Below are 21,475 nucleotides of genomic sequence, written 5' to 3'. Positions count from 1 at the left end.
AATAAAAACCTAAGGTTGGACAGCCCTGATCTAGATAGTCAACAAAGCAATTAATTCAAGCCCTGATTTGTAGCTTGCTGATTCCCAAGGAAAAAATGCTCACAACTTGCTATCTCCAGCAAACCTCCACTTCCAACTCTGAAATTCTGTGATTCTGTGAACTAATCTTTGTATAATCTGTTTTTCAGATCCTACATAACCCTAGTTGCTTTCCTCCGGACATGCTCTAGTTTGTCAATGCTCCCTCCTCTTAAAATGTGGTGCTCAGAACTACTGGGTTAGACTGTCCAGCTCATCCCTACCCCTATTGTTTTCCGTTTCCAAGCTTCTAGATTTTTTGTTTCGTTTTGTTGTTGTTGTTGTTGAGTCATGGAATTATTCTGGCTCACTGCCTTCTACCTCTCTCCTCACCCCCCACTGCCCTCTAAAATCCTAAGGCCTCCTGTCAATCTACTTCAAATTACCAACTAACTGGAAAGACCTGGAAAGATTTGAGAAGAAAGAATTTTTCCTCATTCCCTTCATGATTCCCACAAAATATAAGCAACACCCTTTTAAAAAGGAAAAAGAACATTTTGGGGCATACATTTCAATGCCTTTTCTAAATGTTTTGTTACATTAATTTTTTTATAGTTTTTTTTTTAGTTACTCACTGTGGTAGTGTTTTGTTGTATTTTTTTTCCTTTTCAGTTCCCTCCAAGGACATGATATTATTGCTGGCTTTCTACTTAAAGATAAAATTGCTGCCACAAGTGGTAGGAAGTCACAGAGAGATCACATTTCAGATTGAATAGTTTCTGAACAAAGAGGATGCTTTTTAAAGACTCCACTAAATGCTACTTTTCGAGGGCCAGTGCAGGTAGTCTAGACTCTAAAATTACCTAGCCTATCAAGGGATGGTAGGCAGTGTGTGCACATCTGAATGACTACAGCTCCAGGCAAGGACTGGTTATGGTAATACCTGGAAGGACACAGGCAGAGTCACACTTTTCACACTTAGTGTTTCTCTTGTAACATCAAGTTTTCTGATTAATTCTCTAATAGATTCTTTAATTCTGGTCGCATAATGAAGTGGATAGAATGCATGATATAGAGATAGCAATACTTGGGTTCTGGTCCCAGCTCTACCTTTTCTTTCCTGTGGGATCCAAGGCAAACCATTTAACTTGCCTGAGTACCAGTTTTGTCAACTGTAATATAGGGATGAAAATTTCTGAATTAAAGTATACATATTTGAAAGCATAGGAAAAGACCCTTCTGAACACCGTTAAAGAATGCCATAAAACAATTCCTGGAGCAGCATAACTCACAAAAGGACAGAGTGAAATAATTTCCCAAAGACAACTTAGAAGGTCAGCAGGAAAGGTCTGTCACACCTGGGTGAAAGTGAGGCACAGTCCAGTAAAGGCTGGGATAGCACACCCTCAGTAAACCAGGGGCAGGCTTTGGGAGCCACTGAATCAGCAGCAGCAGTGGCTGCCTCTGGAGCCCTCAGCCCACAGATGATAAGGGGGTCAAACCACCATCCCCTCAGCTTCCCAGACATTCCCTTTCCTGGGCGCCACTACCATACCTGTGCCCAATTTTCCCAATTAGAATAGAAACTCCTCGAGGGCATGGATTGTCTCACCTTTGTATTTGTATCACCAGTGCTTAGCATAGTGCCTGGCATATAATAAAAACTTAATAATTGGTTTTTCATTGATTTTTTTCTAAGTATCAGCTCTCTCACCTACAACCTATAAAAATGCCTGGCCTGAGGAATAGGTAGCTGCCTTTTAATTTCCCCTTGTTAGTGTCTGGAATTTCACAAACTCTCTCCTTTCTGACCTTCCCTATTATGGTTGAGGACACCACTCTGCTCCCAGTCTCACAACCTAGGTATCATCCTCTACGCCTCACTCTCACCCTGAATTTTCTATCTATTGCTAAATTTTGTCAATTTTATCTTCATGACATCTCTCACATATGCCCCCTTCTCTTTTCTACTGCTGCTACTACCTTTGCACAGGCTCTCATCACCTCCCACCTGAACTACTGCAATACCTAATACCTGGTCATCCTGCCTTAAGTATTTCCACACTACAATCTAGCTTTCACTCAACTTGCAAATTCATCTTCCTAAGGTATAGATATGACCATGCCATTCTCCTACTTACTGAACTCCAGGGACTCTCTTTCACTTCTAGGACCAAATATAAATCCTCTGCTTGGTGTTCAAAGCCATGCACAGCTTGGCCCCCTCTGACCTTTACAATCTTCTTACACTTTATACCCTTGCATGTACACTGCAATCCAATGACACCAGCCTCCTTGCTGTTCTTTGCACAAAGATACTCCCTCTCCAAACGCTGGGCATTTTCAATGGCTATTTCTCATGCCTGGAATACTCTTCTTCCTCATCTCTGTCGCTAGGTTTCCCTGACTTCCTTCAAGTCCAAGCTAAAATCTCTTCTTCTACAAAGAACCCTGCCCTGATCCCCCTTAACACTAGAGTCTTCCTTCAATCTTATGTCCAATTCATCCCATGTATAGAGCTTGTTTGTATATAGCTGTTTGCATGTTGTCTCTCCAATTAGATTGTAATCTCTTTGAGACAAGGGACAGATTGTCTTCTGCTTTTCTTTGTATGCCCAGCACTTCTCATAAAGCCTGGGACATGATAGACATGATCAATTAAGTAATAGGTAGTTTTTGCCTGCCTGACTGACTCATCAGAAACATGAAGAGATTCAAGGTAGTGTGAAGCAGTGGGAAGAATGCAGGGCTTCAAATCACATGACCCGAGTTTAGGTCCCAACTCTTCTTACATTACCTGTCATCTTATGTGCCTGGGCCTCAGCTTTTACATCTATAAAATGAGAGGATTGGACAAGACAACTTCTAGTCTCTTTCAACTCTAAGTATATGATCATGTTTCCTGCTTATTCACATGCTGGTTTCTTATGTCCTTTCTCATTTTGAGAAAGGACTTTTAAAATTGTCACTTACCTATGCAATTACCCATAGGCCCTTACAAGAAGTAGAGATTATTTTACCACTTCAAAGAATGGATAAAGATGAAAATTCTGGTTTATTGGTCATCTAGCTTAACCTTACCAAATTCCTCTGATTGGGTGAGTGATAAATATAAAATAAATGATAATATAATAATAAAATTAAAAATCAATAGAATTATTAAATAATAAAACCATATAGAAAAATTTGTACATGTACTTATATGTATGTATGAATATGAATATCAATAAACATGCACATATATATGTCTGTATATGTGCGTGTAAGGCCAAGGTTGTTTAAAAGGGGAATAATTCCATGAGTTTGAATTGTTATAATTCAAAATTCAGATGTTTAATATCTCTATTTATTCATCAAAAATGCTTGAAGTTGTCTTCAACTCTTCCCATCTCCTATCCTTTACTTAACATATAATTTCTTTCCCCAAAGTCCTTAGCTGCAATATATCTGTTCAAGTGATAATAATGAGATGTGTATATATAATCCCCATACACATATGTCATATAAAATGCAAAAATACATTTCACTCTGTTGCAACAGCACTTTAAGAGAATAAATAACACTTTTTACCTCTCTCACACACAAAGTGTTACTTTCTCCTGTCTTTTAAACAGATGCTTGAAATAGGCATTTGTGTTCTTCAATGCTTCTGTTTTTATTAACCATGTGTAACATATTGCATTTCACATTTCATTAGAGGAGTTTTGCTGTATAACTAAATGATCTGAAACTTAGGAGTGGGTAAAGATTTCTACTTAAAGCAGCCCAAAACAATAGCCTTCACCACCCTAAAACAAAAATCACCAAGACAATTCCAGATCAAGATTAGGATTAAGAAGTCAGATTAGGCTCATATTGTTTGAAGAAAAAGAAAAAAGAATTATCAGTCCAATTCTCAATGTTTTCTCCACAACACCAACCATCCCTTCCTTTTTGCTGGGCACAATTGCTTTTTATCAATTTGTAGCTGGCAAATATACATACATACATACATACATACATACATATATATATATATATATATATACACATGTGTGTAGGTATGTGTGTGATATATATCACTATATGTAGTGATATATATATATATATATATATATATATATATACACACACATATATGTATATATATATATTGCTAACTTTAGAGCCAAAACCAACAGGGTCCAAATTCTACTTCTGACCTATACTGTTTATGAAGCCCTGGGCATTCTGCTTAACTTCTCTCTTGTGCTCTAGGTAACTCTCTAAGACTATAAATTTCCAAGGAGGTATGAACATCAAATTTCCTCACCCAAGAGTTCCCCATGATACTAGCATCACAGGTTCAATATCTATCTCTACATGGGTCTATTTCAGCACCAGCCCCAGCGCTTATACATTGGAAATATTCAAGAAATATTTGAATGGAATGGAAAATCAAAACAATTTGACGAATATTTATCAAGCATGTGTTATGTTCAGAGGCAGGTGTTAGGAAGGAATTGTTGTTTTTTCTTCATTCTCAAAGAAGACCATGACTTCAGGAAGGTGATGCCATGACTTGCAAGTGAATTGGATTTAAGTAAGAAAGAGCCATAGAAGGTCACCAGTCTCATATTCTCCTCCAGAAGATGACTGGAGAAGGCCCAGGTGCAATGAGAGACTGGCCTTTTTAAGCTAAAGTCTTTCCCAGATCTCAGGTTGACTAAGTCAAAGCCCATTCGGTGGTTAAGATTAGGCAGGAAAGGAAGGAAAGAATGGCCTCTTTTACCTATTCAAAAAAAAATTACATAAATGTGTAAGATAAAATACTTTACTCTCAAAGAGAGTACAACCTTTTGGGGGTGGGCATATGGCATGTACAAAAATAATTATGATAAAAAGAGGTAGGTAGTACTCTAGTTTGGTTTTAAAATAGAGTGTATGACCTTAATAGAATAAATTAAGGTCGAAAAGTTAGTCAACAAGCATTTATTGAGCATCTGTCTGTCCTAGTGCTAAACATTGAAAATACAAAGAAAGAAGCAAAAAAAAAGTAGTTTGGACTTAGGTGACATAGCATGGCCCAGGAGAATGAAGATAGCCTACTGACCACATAATAAAGAGAAAGTCCATAATTTATAAGAAAATTGGGCAACATTGGGGGAAGGTTGCAAGGCAAGAGGTTATATTTACATTCAACTGAATTTGGTACACTTACGCTTTTGGTGTACAGAGAGGACTATGCACTCTGATAGGCAGTGACAAAGGTACAAAATGTAGATTAGGCAAGGTCCCTACCCTCATGGAATTTATTATCTAATAAAAAGGAAAAAAAGACACAAATAATTGTGATACATAATAAATAATATGTATGTGGACAAAAAAGTGATACTAAAATAATTTAGTCAATTAAGCAGAAATGTCTGTTGTGACTTACCTGTCATCTTATTGACCAAATAAGAAGTGGACCAAATTTTTCATTTTTAATTTAATTAACCTTTAGACCACGGTCTTAGTCAAATACATTTTTTAGAGAATTCAAAGGAAGGGTTATGGATTATGAAATTTTTTTCTAATTTTATATATGATTTTCATATAGAATCATAATTCTTACTATGACTTTTATCATTATTGTGATTTTCATTTGGGTGTAGGAAGGCCAAGTTCTTGGTCTTTTTTAAAATCATGTCAGAAATTGATATTTTCTTTCCACATTTCACTTTGGAGTATTATTAATAAAAGAATATAAAAATTCAGCAGAAATACATAGAACAAATAAATAGCAATTAAATAATAAACATTAAACATTGTATCAGTGTCAAATAATAACAAAAATGCTTTCCTTGGAATGTGAAAAGTTGATGAGTGAAAGGAGTGTTTTTAAAGATGAAAATGTTAATAGTAGGAGGAAAAAGAAAAAGAATAATAGGAAAAAATGGCTGCATTAAAAGAAGAGTTCATGGTTTCAATGTAGAGTTGTTTGACATTTTAAAAAAATAATAAGAACGTACATGGCCAAACCAGGGAAAAGGGAGAAGTTAGTCCTCTAGAATAGGTTTTTTTTCTTCTTTGTTCTATGGCCAACGTATTTTTATAGCTTCTATTTCCTTGCCTATCACCAGTGGACTTATATATATAGGTATGTTTCTAGCATATGCCTTATACACCTATGTATTCACATGTGGATTAATTCACAAAACTGATTGCTCATTCTTTGTTGGGGGGTGTGGAGCAGGACAGAGAAACAAGAAGGGGGAAAATGAGAATCTATGAAGTGATCCTGGTGTAATTATATACCTAATCAACAATGAACTGTGGAAAGATGGTACATTACTTCTACATTTAAAGGTCCCTTAATTGGATAGGCTTCACTCAGTCAAAATGAAACACACAGTTCTAGGAGACATGTCAAGTAAATGTTTGTTGAATTTATCACAAATCTATAATGTGGAATAGTGATTTCTAGCATGATTATAACATGATCATCAGATTAAGAAGTATAATGATGTAGTACTGAATTGTTATAATAAATTTAAGAGACTACTGAAAAGTATTATGTTGAAGTTAAAGAATGAACATCTATTTTTCCCCCTTTGGGGACAATAAATGAAGGAGAGAGTTTTCTTTCATTGAAGTTTAGTTCGATTTAGAGAAATCTATCTGTTTAGTGAAAACCACTGTACATTAGAAAGAGCAATGACTTCCAAGTTCAAAGACCTGGGTTCAAATCCTTCTTCTGACGTTTACTTATATGACTTAGGCCAAATTCATTTAACTTTCTTTTGACTCAGTTTTTTTATCTGTAAAATGAAGGAATCTGAGGTGCTTTCTAGCTTTAGATCTATGATCCTACCTAATTGATAGAATTTCAAATAAAGCTTTTATATCTGCAGTATGCAGGAAATATTTTCAAAATAGGTCCATATGTTTTATTTTATGACCCTGATCTTCCATGATATACTATAATATTAATATAAATCAACAAAAATAAAAATACTTAAACCTTAAATAAAAGTTACAGTGATAATTATAGGCCAAGGTTAGCTAAGAAGCTGAGCTATAGAAGAAACAATTTTCATAGCATTAAAGGACATCTTAAGCCAAAGTCAGAAACTGAGAATGCTAGAATATTCTTAAACATTTAGAAATCTCTGGATAACATCAACATGTACTCCTTACTTTTCGGCCTCCATACTACATATATTATGAAGAGTCAGACACAATGGAAAAATGACTGAACAACAAAAGGTTTTTCAGTCATGGTCAACTCTTCTGGACCCCATTTGGGGCTTTCTTAGCAGAGATACTAGAGTGTTTTTTTATTTCCTTTTCCACCTCATTTTACAGAGGAGGAAACTGAGGCAATCAGAGTTAAGTAACTTGCCCAGGGTCACACAGCTAAGTAAGTGTCTGAGGCTGGATTGGAACTCTGGAAGCTGAGTCTTCCAGACTCCAGGCTTGACACTCTATCCATTGTGTCACCTAGCTGCTCTTTAGGAACTCACTTTAGGAATATATAAACTGTTCCATGAGCCTGTACTTTGACACTCATATTGAGACTTCCATCAATTATGGAGACTTTGCCAGAATATCACACTCCTTGTCTGACTTACCCAGCAAAAAATAGTAGACACCGATTCCACTCAGTCACATTAGGAGGATGGGGAGAGTTTTTCTCCTCTTTTCTTCCCATAATTTTTCCTAGTTTAGGGAACACTAAGGCTGTAGAGAGTCTTCTTAGAACATCATTCCTATACTCTTTCCTCCATGCAAAAAACAGCAGACCTTGATTCATTTCATCTTAAGAAAGAAAGAAGGAAAGTCAAAGAAGGGACTAGATGAGAGGCTAGCTTGTATGTCTACGCCAGCTCTGAAGGAAAGATGGCTTAAATTCATTTGGGACCAGTCCTGAGTCCCCTGGAGGCTACTCAACACAGGGACTCAGGCTAATGAACCCTAAATTCCCCTGGAGTAGTCTGAGGCATCTTGGATACCACCCCCCCACCCTTGAAGGTGTACAAACCAGGAAAGAAAGAGGAATCAAAAAGTGAATGATAGAATAATATAAGGAAAAATGCCTAAACATCAAAGACCTCAGGAGTAAGAAAACTCAATAAAAGAATAGAGCACAAACAGATCCATTGACTGAGAAAATCTTAAAACTAAAAGGAAAAATGAGTTCAAAATCCTCATAAAGATTACAAAGTTCTTAACAAATATTACAAGATAAAGTAAGTCTGACAAAATAAAGAATCCTGTGGGCTCCTAAAAGAGCTTGGAACAACAATAAGAAAATCCACAATGTTTTTTTTTTTAAAAAAGTAAATTCCCTAAGAGAAGAAATAGAAGATAAATACAGGCCAGAATTTAGAGTTTTAATGCATATATTACAAAACAAAACATTTAAAAATCTTGATTATCAGATTAGAAAAAAAATTAATCCATGGTAGCATTTCTCTAAGAAAAAAGAGAGAGGGATCAATTTGCAATTTAAAAATCCTATAAATGAAGAAATATCTGGCATAAGAGAAATAAAAGGAAACAATGTTAAAAGAAAAAAAGCATCTTTAAAAAAGTCAGAGCTGAAGACAGGATAGGTAGAGTCAACTTAATAAATCTCCCATAAGAAAATAGCAAGTAAAAAAAACTTTGAACACTATAACACAGAAAATAATATAAGAAAACTGCCCAGAATCTATGAATACAGAAAGCAAAACATTGATGGAAAGAATTGCCTCTAGAAAAAAAGCCTATATTTCAAACTCCAAGACAAATTTTTAAATTTAACAATTCAAATAACAAGCAACAAATTATTCAAGTTTAGGGAAAAGACTTTCAAATATAAAAGAAAGGAAATCAAAGAGCATAAGTTTTCACCCATCAGAAACTATAGAAGGGAATAAGATAGTTTATATTATGAAAAGCAATGGAAGTTAATCCAAAAGCATAATCCAAAGCAGCATAATTTACAAACCAGACCCTAAAAGTCAGTTTTAAAAATAGATGCTCAACTAAAGGGAGGCAGGGGAGGCATTCTTGAAAGAAAATGAGAACAAAATATTTGACTTGCACGCACAACAAACAATTATTGTTGTTCAGTCATTTTCAGTTGTGTCTGACTCTTCATGGCCCCATTTGAGGTTTTCTTGGAAAAGATACTGGAGTGGTTTGCTATTTCTTTCTTCAGCTCATTTTTACAGATGAGTTAATTGAGGCAAACATGATTAAGTGACTTACTTAGGGTCACATAGGAAGTAAGAAATAGAAACTTCCCCAAAAGTAAATAAATATAATTACCAAGGAAGAATAAGCAATAAATTACTACATATTTAATTTAGAGGTTAAAGATTGAATTATGAGGTTAAAAAACAAATAATAAAAGCCCATCAAGAGATTTTTAAAAAGCACACAAGGGAGAACTTAAAGAAGTTGGAGAACTAGAACCGAAGCACCATGGACCAAATTCCACAACTTCCCTATAGGAATCAATATATTTTGGGAGGCAAAATGGCACAATGGAGAGATATATAATGAGGGGAGAGGACAGGGAAGATGGAGAAGAATGGATGATGTAACTTTACTAATTCCATAGATGAATAACTAAGAGAATATGACTCTTCCAGACTTGCAGCAAGAAGAAAAACTGCAGGAAAATGGAAAAGGTAGAAGAAAAGAGGAAGAAAAGAATCTGATGATAAAAAAAGTAAGATGGAAGGTTGCCACTAAAAGACAGCATTCCCATGAGTAAAAGTTTTATGCCTGTTATGAGAGATGGGAAACTCATGAGATGCTTAATTTTGGTGGGCAGGATGAGGGAGGTAGGGAATTGGTGTGAGAGAGTGTTGTGCTTCCATGGACAACATCCTAGCCCAGGAAAAGGAAAATGTAGGTCTGAAAGTTAACCAGTATGAAGAAGTATAGGAAAAACATGGACACAAAGATGAGATGACTTAGCCAATAAGAAATATAACAGTCACAGTAAAAGCAGGGAGTAGAATCGAGGAGAAGGTAGATTTGGGACACAGTAATTTGTACCTTTAGCTGCTGTTTCTATCCAACAATACTTTCCTCACAAAATAATATTTCTAGGACTGAGGACTGAGAGAAGAGGGACAATGGGACAAGATTTATAAAGGCAAAAAAAGAAATTGGTTAGAAGATGGAATTCAAGGCCGGTAAATCAGAGGCTTTAACCCCAAGAGGATGATAGATAAATTAAAGAAGAAATAAATAAGTACATGGCCCATGGAACAGAGGATAATTTCAGAATAGGTTGAAAAGGAAGGGAATTAATAAAGAAAACAACCAAAAGAAAAGCTCCTGAGGAAAAGATATATAAAAAAGAAAACTAGTAAATATAAGTAGTTATAGCGGAGGAGAGGAAAGGAAATTTTCTACTAACTACTTGCTCAGAAAGAGAAAAACCAGGGAAGGGAAAGGGGAAGAGGTGAAAAAATAGATGCCTAAATAAATCAAGAAGCAAAAGTTAATATTTTAAATAACCATCCTCCAAACTAGAGGAAAATCTGAAAAATGGGAATATGAGGGAGAATGGAGCAGAGCAGGCCTATGGGAAATGAGTTGCATTAATGCAGATTAAGCAAAACCAATCATTTAAATTTAAGCATTGACTTAAAAGAAAAAACAGGATTTAAAAACAATAATGACAAGTAGAGGAAAATGCAAATTTAATTCATAACTTTAGCTATGAATCAATTAAAAGATCCAGTAAAACAAAAAGAGTGGAAGAATTTTTTTTTAAACTCTATTATCTATTTTTTTTTACAAGAAGCACATCAAAAAAGCAAAGACACACACACAGAATGAAAATGAGACACTTTAGCAAAATTTAACATACATAAGGTAAATCCAAAAAAGGAGGAGTTGCAATCATAGTGTCAGACAAAGCAAAAATATAAATTCACATCAGCAGAAATAAATAAGGAAATAACATTTTGCTAAATGGATTCATAGGCGATGAGCTAATATTGATGTTAAATATATATGCACCAAATGACATGACCAAATTTTTTTACATTTTTTTTTGCAGGGAGGAGGGCAGGGCAATTGGGGTTAAGTGACTTGTCCAAGGTCACACAGCTAGTAAGTGTGTCAAGTGTCTGAAGCCAGATTTGACTTCAGGTCCTCCTGACTCCAGGGCCAGTGCTCTACTCACTGCACCACCTAGCTGCCCCCATGACTAAATTTTTAAAGGAAAAATTAACTGAATTGCAAAAAATACATATATAGTAGCAAAGCACTAGTAAGAGACTTTAAAATTCCTCTCTCAGAACTAGATAACACTAAGTGAGAAAGATAAATAAAAGAGAAAATACAAAACTAAACAAACCGTTGGAGAATTTATAGCTAAAAGATTTATGAAGTTTTTTGAATGGGACCACTAAAGGATATCCATATATCTCAGTACCATATGACACCTTTAAAAAATGATCCATGTAGAAAAATGTCCATGCACAAAGAAATTGCAAATAAATGTAAAATGTGCAAATACTAAGCATAGACTTTATAGACTATAACCTCACAAAAAAGTAATTGATTCAGGGAGTACCAGCAAAAGTCATAGACCTAAATTTAGCCAACAATATAAATCTAAAAATGAGTAGAGGGACAAAACATTGGACCAACTAATAAACTACTTAAAAGCAATGATAATGCTGAGACAATATAGCAACATTTTTAGAATATATAGCTAAAGTAGTCCTCAGAGGAACAAATATATCCTTAAAAGTCTTGTTGTTCTTGTTCAGTTGTGTCTAACTCTTCGTGACCTTATTTGGGATTTTCTTGGCAAAGATATTGGAGTAGTTTTCCATTTCCTTCTCCAGCTCTTTTTACAAATGAGGAAGCTGAGGCAAACATGATTTGCCCAGAGTCACATAGTTAATAAGTGTAGGAGACCAGATTTGAACTCAGGTCTTCCTGACTCCATGTGCAGTGCTCTAGTCACTGTGCCACCTACATGCCCCCAAAATATTAATAATTTGTGGGGGAAGGGGATTGGTAAAAAGAATGCACATTTTAAACATTAAAAAAGCCAACAGATAATCCCCCACAAGAAAAAAAAAAACAAGGAAATCTTAAAATTTAGAGGAAGAATTGTTCAAATGAAGACCAAAAAGACTATAGAGCTAAAACATGGTTCTTTGAAAAGCCTAACAAAATTGATAGAGCTTAGACCAACCTGACTTAAAAAAAGAGGGAGAAAAATCAAGTGATAAAAAAAGAACAAAGTAAAATCATAGCAAAGAGAAGAAATACAAAGAATTGTCAGAACCTGCTATGTCACTCTATGTCAAGAAAACTCAGAATTCAGAAAAAAAATAGATTAAATATAAAAATACCCAAACTCACTGAATATAATAACAACAATAATAACTGGCATTTATAGAGTGCCTTAAGGTTTGTAAAGTGTGTTACATTGGTTATCTAATTTGATCTGAATCCAGTCACCAAAAAGGAAACTAAACTAGCCATAAAGAAACTATCAAAGAAAAAATAATATAGTCCAGATGGCTTTACAGGAGAATTCTATCAAACTTTTAAAGGACATTAACATATATGTGATATATCGGAGGAAGGCCAACGTCATAAGCGCGTGCCCACGGCGCGTCCCCCAGGTCCGTCATCGGGATGCGCTGAGAGCTCTCTCGCCTGCTGCCGGGTGCAGCGTCGGCAGGGACAGGACGATGGTGGGCTGCGCCGGGGCGCCCGCGGCTTCTGTGCTCCGGAGGCTATGCTCCGGGCCCCGAGGCTCCCCACAGGTTATGCAAGCAGTGCCAGCATCAGATTTTGTAGTACGGGAAAGACCTATGAAAATATCAACCATGCCACTGTAGATCGTATCATCCGGGTGGATCATGCAGGGGAATATGGAGCCAACCGCGTATATGCTGGACAAATGGCTGTACTAGGTAGAACAAATGTCGGACCAGTTATTCAGAAAATGTGGGATCAAGAAAAGGCCCATTTGAAAAAGTTTAATGAGTTGATGGTTAAATTTAGAGTCCGGCCAACCATTCTGATGCCTTTTTGGAATGTAATGGGCTTTGTACTGGGTGCTGGGACAGCCTTACTTGGGAAGGAAGGGGCAATGGCTTGCACTGTGGCTATAGAAGAGTCAATAGCACACCATTATAACAACCAGATTAGGACATTGATGGAAGAAGATCCAGAAAAGTATGAAGAACTCCTTCAGATAATTAAACAGTTTCGGGAGGAGGAGCTAGAGCGCCACAACACTGGGCTTGACCATGATGCGCAGTTGGCACCAGCATACGCCATCTTGAAAGGCGCTATTCAGGTTGGATGCAAAGCTGCAATATATTTATCAGAACGATTTTAAAATAATTCTTTGTGACATTATGTAAAAGATGATAGTAACTGAAGGAGTTATATTTGCATATGTGAACTTTATAATTATTGTGAATTTTGTTAATAAATTGAATAATTCTATTCTAAAAAAAAACATATATGTGATATAAAGTAGTCTCAACAATTGAGAAAGAAGAAACTCTACCAAGCTAATTTTATGAGATGAATATAGTCCTCATGCCTAAACTGGCAAATGATAGAGCAAAGAAAGAGAAATAAACAATACCATTAAGGAATGTCAATTCAAAAAGGTTCAATAAAATCCTAGCCAAAAAAATTATAACAATTTATCCAAAAACATAATTCACTATGATCAAGTTGAATTCATACTAATTATGAAAAGATTTTTCAACATTAAAAAAAATGTAATTACATTTTTAAAAATCCAAAACCATATTAGTATAACATTAATTTATACTAAAAACAAAACAAAAACTTTAAAATATAGGCATTGACAGATCACAATTGTATTGTGATAAAAAAAGTATTTATGCAAAATCAAAAGCTAACTTTCAAACTAAAGTTTCTAAAAATAGAAGCTTTCCTGATAAATTCAGGAGTAAGGCAAGAATGGTCCCTTTCCTTGATGTTGTTTGACAGAGTTCTCGAAATATTAACAATAGCAGTAATGCAAGAAGAATAAATTTGTGGCATAAAGTTAGAAAAAGAGAAGATAAAACTATCCCTATTATTGATTCCATGAGTGTTTACTTAGCAAATCTTGGAGAATGAGCAAAGAAATTGAGACAAGACGTCAGTAAAGTTTCAGGCTACAAAATAAATGCACAGAAATCAAAAGCATTTCTATATACTCAATTCAGTTCAACAAACATTTATTAAGTGCTTCTCCTGTTCAAGGCAATAATAGAAATAATAGAAAGGAAAATCTTATACAAAAATAATTACAAAATGTTCAAAATATCTGAGTCAATATATTAAAAACATACTTGTATATCAATACTTGCATAATTTCCATTCCAAAATGTTCATATAAGAAATAGAGTAATATAATGAAAATTCACAATACAAGGAAATTCATAAATTTAGTGCCACACCAACCAAACTCCAAATGGTAGTCTAAAAATCAGACAAATAATAAAATCCATGTGATGGAGCAAAAAATATAGAATATCAAGGGAAATAATAAAAAATATGAAAGTGAAGGCAGAATAGCACTTTCAGACCTCAAGATATATTATAAACTGTTAATCATTAAAACTATTTGGTACTGATTTAAAAAATAAAAGGTAGATCAATAGAATAGATCAGACAAGTAAGAATCAGAAATAATTGGACTCAGAAACCCAGTGCTCAATAAAACTCAAAACATTAATTACCTGAGAAAGAACTACTTCTTTGATGCACATTGCTGGGAAAACTAGAACACAGTCTAACAGAACTAGGTTTAGAGCAGCATCTTTGGTCTTTAGACCAAAATCTTATAGTATATATTGCAGGAAATTCAAATGGGTACATGATTTGCAGATGAAAATTTATGCCATAAAAATTTGGGGCAGCAGATTATATACCTATTGAAGCTATTATAGTAAATAAAAAAACAAGAGGCAGAGACAATTACAAAAAGTAAAATAAATCATGTCAATGATATGAAATTGAAAAGCTTTTTCATGAACAAAACTGATAAAAATAGGATATGACAGGAAAAATAATTTTTGTATCAAATATCCTTTTGAGTGTCTAATATCCATATAATAAATATATGTAAAGAACTAATAAGGAATATATAAGCCCCAAATCCATTCCCCCAATAGCTAAGTGGTCCAAGGATATAAACAGTCTCAGAAGAACTGCAAATTATTTAACAACCATGTGAAAGAAGGCTCCAAAACACTAATAAGAAGAAGAATGCAAATCAGAATAACTGGTTTTACCTCATACCTAGAAAATTGGTAAGGATGAAAAAAATGGAAATAGTCAATGTTGGAAGCATTTTAATAAGATGGGCACAAGGAAACATTGTTGGTGGAGTTGTGAACTGGTCCAACCATTCTGGTAAGGAATTTGTGATTATCCAATGCCTTGTACATAATAGAAATTTAAGAAATAAACGTTGACTGACTGACAGTGAAGATGGAAAAAAAACAAAACAAGTGAAATTGCATGCTACAAAATTATAATGACCAAGTTTGGCCTCAAAGAAGAAAAATAAGACACCCTCCTCTGCTTTTTTGCAATAGTGGGAGGCCATAGGTGTGGAACACTATATGATGTCAGACTTTTTCAATATGTTGGTTAGTTTTGTTGAACTTTGTTTTTCTTCCTCTTTTCTATTATTAATTATAAGGTATGGATCCCTATGAAGGGGTGAGGAAGGTGCTACAATGGGAAATGAAAATAATTATAAAAACAAAAGGTATCAATGATTTCATTTTAAATTTTGAAAATTAATTTGTAAAGCATTTGTTAAATGTTTCCTATGGACAGAGCATAGTCAATTAGAAAAGCAAAACAATACCTGTCCTCAAGGAACTTATATTCTAAAAGTAAGACAACACATGTGGAAAACTGTAGTTACATGTTAGATGGAAAAGCCTAATGATCCTCCATGTGTCACAGCAATGCAGATAAAAATGCATCTTCTTTAGTATCATTTTCATTCATAAAATCATATATCCATTTCTGATTTTAAGTCATCTGGTAGTATTCATGATTTTGGTCATAAGAACTTTCTTTTCCGTGTCTTCAGTATTTTTGGCTGCTGAGGCATTGGACATGATGCAAAGACAGATGATAGGTCATATCTTTACAAGGGTTTCTGTCCCTCTGTCCCACATAATGGCTGTTGGGGTCAACCTGCAAACAGAGTAGTATACAACTTGGGCTCTTCTACCCAGAGTCCTGGGCTCTCTCCACCTGGGTTTGAGTGGAGTGGTACTCTGGGTAGTAGAAGTGTTTTGAACTTTTGGGCACATGTACCCTCCCTGTCTCTCCGCTTGGGACACTTTGATGCTCTAACCTGGCTGGCTTGCCTGCCTCATTGCTGGCAATTGGCCAAGAGTTGGTTGGGGAGTGGGGGGTGGGCCTTCTCCTCAAAGATCTCCCTTCTTGATGATGACCGTGGGAGAGAAGCTGGAAGCCAAGTCACTATTCTTTTTTTTTTTTTTAAGATGAATTTTGTTTTATTTTGCTTTTTTTTTTTTTTAAATGCAATTTATTTATTTAACATATTTGGTTTTCAGCATTGATTTTCACAACGTTTTGAATTACAAATTTTCTCCCCATTTCTACCCTCCCCCCCACTCCAAGATGGCTTATATTCTGGTTGCCCTGTTCCCCAGTCAGCCCTCCCCTCTATCACCCCCCTCCCCTCTCATCCCCTTTTCCCTTCCTTTCTTGTAGGGCAAGATAAATTTCTACGCCCCATTGCCTGTGTATCTTATTTTTTAGTTGCATACAAAAACTTTTTTTGTTTTTGAACATCTGATTTTAAAACTTTGAGTTCCAAATTCTCTCCCCTCTTCCCTTCCCACCCACCCTCCCTAAGAAGTTGAGCAATTCAACCTAGGCCACACATGTATTATTATGTATAACCCTTCCACAATACTCATGTTGTGAAAGGCTAACTACATTTTGCTCCTTCCCAACCCATCCCGCTTTATTGAATTTTCTCCCTTGACCCTGTCCCCTTTCCAAAGTGTTTGTTTTGATTACCTCCACCCCCATCTGCCCTCCCCTCCATCATCCCCCGCCTTTTATTTTTTTTTTTATCTTCCTCCCTCTTCTTTCCTGTGGTGTAAGATACCCAACTGAGTATGAATGGTATTCCCCCTCAGGCCAAATCTGATGAGAGCAAGGTTCACTCATTCCCCCCTCACCTGCCCTCTCCCCTCCTCCCATAGAACTGCTTCCTCTTGCCACCTTTATGTGAGATAATCGACCCCATTCTATCTCTCCCTGTCTCCCTCTCTCAGTATGTTACTCTCTCATCCCTTAATTTCATTTTATTTCTTTTAGATATCTTCCCTTCATCTTCAACTCACCCTGTGTCTGCTCTCTCTCTTTTACATATATATATATATATATATATATAAACACACATATATATATATACACATACATACATATACACATAGATACATACATACATACACATTCACTTATATATATACATAAACATATATATACATATATATATATATATATATATATATATATATATACATGCATATTCCCTTCAACTACCCTAATACTGAGGTCTCATGAATCATACTCATCATCTTTCCATGTAGGAATGTAAACAAAACAGTTCAACTTTAGTAAGTCCCTTGCATTTTCCGTTTCTTGATTACCTTTTCATGCTTCTCTTGATTCTTGTGTTTGAAAGTCAAATTTTCTATTCAGTTCTGGTCTTTTCACTGAGAAAGCTTGAAAGTCCTCTATTTTATTGAAACTCCATATTTTGCCTTGGAACATGATACTCAGTTTTGCTGGGTAGGTGATTCTAGGTTTTAATCCTAGCTTCATTGACCTCCGGAATATCGCATTCCAAGCCCTTCGATCTCTTAATGTAGAAGCTGCCAGATCTTGGGTTATTCTGATTGGGTTTCCACAATACTCAAATTGTTTCTTTCTGGCTGCTTGCAATATTTTCTCCTTGATCTGGGAGCTCTGGAATTTGGCAACAATATTCCTAGGAGATTTCTTTTTGGGATCTATTTGAGGAGGCGATCGTTGGATTCTTTCAATTTCTATTTTGCCCTGTGGCTCTAGAATATCAGGGCAGTTCTCCTTGATAATTTCCTGAAAGATGGCATCTAGGCTCTTTTTTTGATCATGGCTTTCAGGTAGTCCAATAATTTTTAAATTCTCTCTCCTGGATCTATTTTCCAGGTCAGTGGTTTTTCCAAGGAGATATTTCACATTGTCTTCCATTTTTTCATTCCTCTGGTTCTGTTTTATAATATTCTGATTTCTCATAAAGTCACTAGCTTCCACTTGCTCCAATCTAATTTTTAAAGTAGTATTTTCTTCAGTGGTCTTTTGGACCTCCTTTTCCATTTGGCTAATTCTGCCTTTCAAGGCATTCTTCTCCTCATTGGCTTTTTGGAGCTCTTTTGCCATTTGAGTTAGTCTGTTTTTTAAGGTGTTGTTTTCTTCAGTGTATTTTTCAGTATTTTTTTGGGTCTCCTTTAGCAAGTCATTGACTTGTTTTTCATGGTTTTCTCGCATCCTTCTCATTTCTCTTCCCAATTTTTCCTCTACTTCTCTAACTTGCTTTTCCAAATCCTTTTTGAGTTCTTCTATGGCCTGGGGCCAGTTCATGTTTTTCTTGGAGGCTTTTGTTGTAGGCTCTATGACTTTGTTGTCTTCTTTAGGCTGTATGTTTTGGTCTTCTTTGTCACCAAAGAAAGAATCCAAAGTCTGAGACTGAATCTGGGCGCGTTTTCGCTGCCTGGCCATATTCCCAACCAACTAACTTGACCCTTGAGTTTTTCAGTGGGGTATGACTGCTTGTAGACTAACGAGTTCTATGTTCTACGTTTGGGGGGGAGGTGCCAGCTCTGTCAGAGCCGCACTCCTCCTTCCCCAAGGACCCCCAGTCCAGGCTGGACTTAGATCTTCAGCAGGCTGTTGCACTCCTGCTCTGATCTGCCACTTAATTCCTCCCACCAGGTGGGCCTGGAGCCGGAAGTAACAACAGCTGTAGCTGCCCCACCTCCGCTGCCCCCAGGGCTGGAAGCCGAACCGCGAACTCCTTCCACTCCCGCAGCTTTTCCCACTAACCTTCTCCGCAGTCTTTGGTGTTTGTGGTTCGAGGGGGGACTGGTAACTGCCGCAGCTCACATATTCAGGGCGCTAGGGCCCCCTCCGCCCGGCTTCTGGTCTGGATCGTCCACGCTGCTCAGGCTGGGCTCTGCTCCACTCCGTTCCCAGCTCCCAGGTCCGTGTGGAATAGACCTCACCCAGAGGCCATCCAGGCTGTCCTGGGCTGGAGCCCTGCTTCCCTCTTTTGTTCTGTGGGTTCTGCCATTCTAGAATTGGTTCAGAGCCATTTTTTATAGGTTTTTGGAGGGACTCGGGTACGGAGCTCACTCTAGTCCGTGCTTACCAGCCGCCATCTTGGCTCCGCCCCCAAGTCACTATTCTAAGGTAGTCTAAGGGGAGCTGCTTTTCTAAGGACTTTTGGGCTTACCTGCCCCATGTGTAAAGTGCCAACCTTAAAAACAGATTCCAAAATTCCTATGGAATTACCTGGAAGAAATCTTTTTCCTTGTATTATAGAAATATAACTATATACGTGTCTTTATTTCTTTTAGGTGTGTTGGAATTTTGAAGCAATAACCTAACCTTTATTCTCCTTTGGCAGATGACCAAACAGAATCAGCATTGACAACCTGCAGGAAATATCAATGTGAAGACATGACAAAAACTCAACATGGTTTAATCTCTAGAAAAGATGGAAGCCAAGTAGACACCTCCTTTCCTCTTCCTTTTAAAAAAAGAATTAAAATTGGCTTGGTAATTCTTTTGCACTTTACATTTGCAAAATGCATTCCTGTGGTGTGACTCTACAGGAATGTGGTCCCTCATGTCTTGAGGAAGGCTTTTTGTTACTTTGTAGTCACACCAGGCACAATAATTTTTATCAAAACATCTCTAATAGTAAAAAGGTATATTTAGAGAAATCTGGTCTAGCAAGTAGTGAAAGTTTAAATCACAGTCACCAAATAAACTTTTTTTTTCCTGCAACTATTGAGCTGACAGGTAAGTATCATATACAACTCTGAGTGTTTATGAGTGTTTCGTTATGGGTAAGGTTGATAGATAGGATAGCCCTAATAAGGGAGATATCATTTATTTCTTTCCCATGTGGGCTAGTTAACTTTGCTCCATCCTAATGTGATTCTCTAGACTTACCCTCAGTCAGCCATCTTTCAGTTGTGTGTCATAATGACAAAAGGGAAGTGAGCAAGACAGTATGAGTGGATTAACACAAATTCATTATTGCTACTGGTAAGAGCATGGTGGATAACAAAAAAGTGTGGAGCATCATCTTTTTATAAGCACAGAACATTTATTTTTTCATTCTTCAAAATACTTAATATCACTTTTAAAGCTGAGTGAACGAAGTTAAAAAATAGGTAATTGATTTTGAGTTAGAAAATATTGGAGAGGCAATATGTTGGAAAGAGCCCTGGATTGAGAGTCCTGAGACCTGAAAATGTGAAAAATGCTCTGAGCATGAAAAATATTAATTGGTTCTTTTATAATCTTCCAAATCTCGATGTGTGTAAGATTCAATATCCCTCCCTCTTCCCCAATTTTGTTGCATAGCAACAACAAATAATAGCATAGAAGGTGATTTTGCTAAATAAACACCAACTCTAAAGGAGTGAAAGAGATGAAAATAAACTAGCATGTTTATGACCACTAACTAGCTTAATCATAGCTTAAGATACTTCACCTATGTAGACCTAAGTTTCCTTATCCATATCAATCAAAAAAGAAATAAGAATCACCCATTATGTGCCAGGCACTAGGCTAAGCTCTGGGGATACAAAGAGAAGCAAGACAGTCCTTGCTCTCAAGCAGCTTATGATCAAACTGGGGAGACAACAAGCAAACAAATATATACAAAGTGAACTACATACAAGATAAATAGGAAATAACAGAGGGAATGCACTAGAATTAAGAAGGGCTAATAAAGGCTTCCTGTAGAAGATAGGATTTTAGCATGGACTTAAAGGAAACCAGGGAAGTCAGTAGGCTAGATTGAAGAGAAAGAGCATTCCAGACATGGAGAAAAGCCAGAAAAATACCTGGAGCCCAGAAACGGAGTGTCTTGTTCATAGAACAGCTAGAATCCAGGATCAAAAAGTACATGGTGGGGAGTAGGGTATAAAAAGACCAGAAAAGTAGGATGGGGTTAGATTATGAAGACCTTGAATGCCAAGCAGAGTATTTTATGGTCAGTCCTAAAGGAAGTAAGGAGCCATTAGAGTTTATTGAAGAGAGGAGTTAGATGATTTCAGAGATCTCAGACTACTTTAACGCATAATTATTCTGTAATGTTCTACTTCTGGTATCAGAATTTGGAGCTGGGAGTGACTTTAGGATCATCTACTATAATCTCATCATTTTG

The 21,475-nt window shown here is 36.2% G+C and overlaps 1 protein-coding gene across 1 annotated transcript; it reads left to right on the top strand.

The window, feature by feature from the left end:
* Positions 1 to 12,686: 12,686 nt before the first annotated feature.
* LOC118833842 (5-demethoxyubiquinone hydroxylase, mitochondrial-like) lies at positions 12,687 to 13,355 on the top strand. The gene is given in 2 exon segments (XM_036741254.1): positions 12,687 to 12,747; positions 12,750 to 13,355. Coding segments are annotated over 2 exon segments (654 nt in total). The 3' UTR covers positions 13,343 to 13,355.
* The last annotated feature ends 8,120 nt before the right edge of the window (positions 13,356 to 21,475 follow it).

Source organism: Trichosurus vulpecula, chromosome 1 (genome assembly GCF_011100635.1).
Source record: "Trichosurus vulpecula isolate mTriVul1 chromosome 1, mTriVul1.pri, whole genome shotgun sequence".
In the NCBI taxonomy this organism is placed as follows: Eukaryota; Metazoa; Chordata; class Mammalia; order Diprotodontia; family Phalangeridae; genus Trichosurus; species Trichosurus vulpecula.
Note: the sequence above shows the minus strand (reverse complement) of the source record. Positions and strands in the feature narration are given on the sequence as shown.